Source organism: Halyomorpha halys, unplaced genomic scaffold (genome assembly GCF_000696795.3).
Source record: "Halyomorpha halys isolate HHAL.00 unplaced genomic scaffold, Hhal_1.1 Scaffold159.1, whole genome shotgun sequence".
Taxonomy (NCBI): domain Eukaryota; kingdom Metazoa; phylum Arthropoda; class Insecta; order Hemiptera; family Pentatomidae; genus Halyomorpha; species Halyomorpha halys.
Window position 1 is genome coordinate 613931 of NW_027109188.1, and position 2943 is coordinate 616873.

A 2943-nucleotide genomic window follows, 5' to 3' on the forward strand; every position below is an offset into this window, starting at 1 on the left:
TATTCATTCATATGTTTTTTCTTAAATTTATGTATTTGTTCCTATTAAAATTATTGAATTGTTTTTTTTTAGTAAACTGTTCTGCTGTGTTGTTTTATTTATGCATTACTATCTATTGATGATTTCTGTTAATTTTCTTAATTGATTAAACAGTTGTTGCGGGGCACTGGAGATGAGAAGTATGAAGAAGTGAAGGAGGGAGAATAATGTATTGGACGAATTGGCAAATTGTTATTGGGCTTTATGCGAGAAGGAGGGAAACAAATGTATGTATATAGGAAAAAAAAGTTTTTTGAAGAAAAAAATTATTTGTAGTGTATTGAATTTAGAGTATTAATGATTATTGTTTGAAACATTTTAATGTTTTGCAGTGTATATATGTCCAATAATGGATTGATGGGTTCGCTGTGTGTTATACTAGCCCAGTATTTGGACAGCATTACCAAATAAAGCATTTCACTTTCACGGCAAGTTCTTGATATCTTAAACTTTTTATTCTATGGGATTTGTATTTTAAATTGTTGAGTGAATACAAGGTACCTCTTTATACCTTTTGTAGTAAAGAAGTTAAAATAAAATATTCAGGAGAATGAAACAACCCTAAACTTAAACTTAAAGGTAGATATATTTAAAATAATATCAACAAAATATTGATTTACATAAAATTTCTTTCATGTAAAAACTTCTTCTAAGGTAAGTATAAGGCCTTTCATTATTTATTTATACCGTATACATATTTTATTTCAACCTAATTTCTGATTACTTTAATGAAAACTATGTATAATTACTAGTCGAAATTGATGAGTCTCCCAACTATAAGTAAAGAGAATAAATAATGGTCGCTGTAACAAAACGTTAGAAAAAATACTTTGTCATTCAGAGCTCTATATCTTTAAAACTACCAACAACACTAGAAACCCAAAGTGGACATCATTTAAAGAAGAATAAATTATTAAAGCTAAAATATGAGCTCTAATAGAGTTACTTACGTTCAATGGTACACGAGAGTTTAAGAACACATGAAGAAGAAACCTCCCCATATTGGTATTTCACTCATCGCATAAAATTGCAAGATCCCGTAGCCAACTCCTTTTGAAACGCCCTGGAGGGTTATCAGGTATTGTTAAGGATAAGAGATTAAGAACTATTGGGTTTAGGTGGGTAAGGTTTTCAAGGCAAGCCTTGGTCAATCAGGGGGGAGCAGCCACATGAATAATTGGGTTGTTCTGGGGGATAGTCGTCAGTGGTTACAGTTGCAAGCCATAGTCAATAAGGGGGGCAAGCCATAGTCAATCTGGGGGGAGTAGCCATAGTCAATCAGGGGGGCAAGCCATAGTCAATCGGGGGGGAGCAGCCATAGTCAATAAGGGTGGCAAGCCATAGTCAATCAGGGGGGAGCAGCCATAGTCAATCAGGGGGCAAGCCATGGTCAATCAGGGGGGCAAGCCATAGTCAATCGGGGGGGAGCAGCCATAGTCAATAAGGGTGGCAAGCCATAGTCAATCAGGGGGAGCAGCCATAGTCAATCAGGGGACAAGCCATGGTCAATCAGGGGGAGCACCCGTGGTCAGTTAGGGGAACAGGCTATGGTCAATCAGGAGCAAGCCAAGGTAAATCAGGGGACAAGCCATAGTCAATCAAGGAGAGCCGCTATAGTTGATCAGGAGTGATCAGCAATGATCAATCAGGGGGAGACCCCATAGTCAATCAGAGGGGTAACCCATAGTCAATCAGGGGGGCAAGCCATGGTCAATCAGGGAGAGCCGCTATAGTCAATCAGGAGTGATCAGCAATTTTCAATCAGGGGTAGCCCCCATAGTCAATCAGAGGGAATCAGCCATAGTCAATCAGGGGGGATCAGCCATATGAATAAGTAAATGGGGTTGGTCAGAAGGACCGTCGTCAGCGGTAACAGTTGGCAAAGCTTTTGATCAATATGGCAGGTCTTGTACTTGGTTTTTATTGAAATATACAACGGCAAAAAACACATTTAGTAAATGTGTTAAATGTTTCAGAATACGTGATAATCTTGAGAAGAAAATTTCCGGTATTTGTACTTCACTCATCTCTTTAAATTGCAAGATACCGTCATCTTCGTCTCTTCAATCAATTGGTATATTCTCCGCACCTTTGTATCATGCCATTTTATTACTAACTGCAAATTTACTTTTATATATTTATATAGAGTTGTAAATAACAATAAATAAAAAAGCATGACAAATCTTTTCTATTGAATTTTTCATCAGGGCAAATTAACTTGTTATGAACTAATTCTAGTAAACGTTATTGTGGAAATATGAACCATTTACCTTGAACCTATTCTTGCCTTGGGGCGGCTTGGCGTAGGGTATCCCGTAGAAGGCGGCGTAGGTACGCCCTCCAGCACTGTGAGCCCATAGACCCTTCAGAGCGCCCTGCTGAAGAACCACCTCGGGTTGGCTGGCTAGTACCGTGGTTTGGTACAGTACCAAGGCGCACAGCACCAATCTCACCATCCTTACCATCCTGGTCAATGCTACTATAAGCTTATCGCTTTTATAAATAGATTTATCTAAACATAAACACTTCAATGCCTATTTACCTCAGAGAAGCACTTTAATTGGCGTCTTTATCTTCAATGAACTAAAAGAATACTTTAATAATTTTAATTTCAAGAAAAAAAAACAAAAACCTTATCATGTTTATTTTGTACAAAACTTATTATATACAATGATTGTTAAGCCACCTCAATTCGACATAGTCTCCTTGTTGGAAAGCTTAACTAAAAAAAATAAACACTGGCTCGGACAAAACATTTATTTGTAAATTAACTTAAAAGACATAAATTATACATAAATTAAATTGAAAACAAAGAAACCTTTTAATAACAAAAAAATACTCCCTATGAGAACAAATTACAAAAAAAATGGCTAATTACAACTGATGAACTCCGATGGGTCGGGG

At 36.8% G+C, this 2943-nt stretch overlaps 1 protein-coding gene across 1 annotated transcript in view; it reads right to left on the reverse strand.

The window, feature by feature from the left end:
- Positions 1-2538, reverse strand: part of LOC106678779 (esterase FE4) — a 24074-nt gene extending 21536 nt beyond the window's left edge. Inside the window, exon 1 of the mRNA XM_014417524.3 lies at positions 2310-2538. Coding sequence (XP_014273010.1) covers positions 2310-2504 — 195 coding nt within the window. The 5' untranslated portion in view covers positions 2505-2538. The remainder of the gene's footprint in view (positions 1-2309) is intronic.
- Positions 2539-2943: the final 405 nt, after the last annotated feature.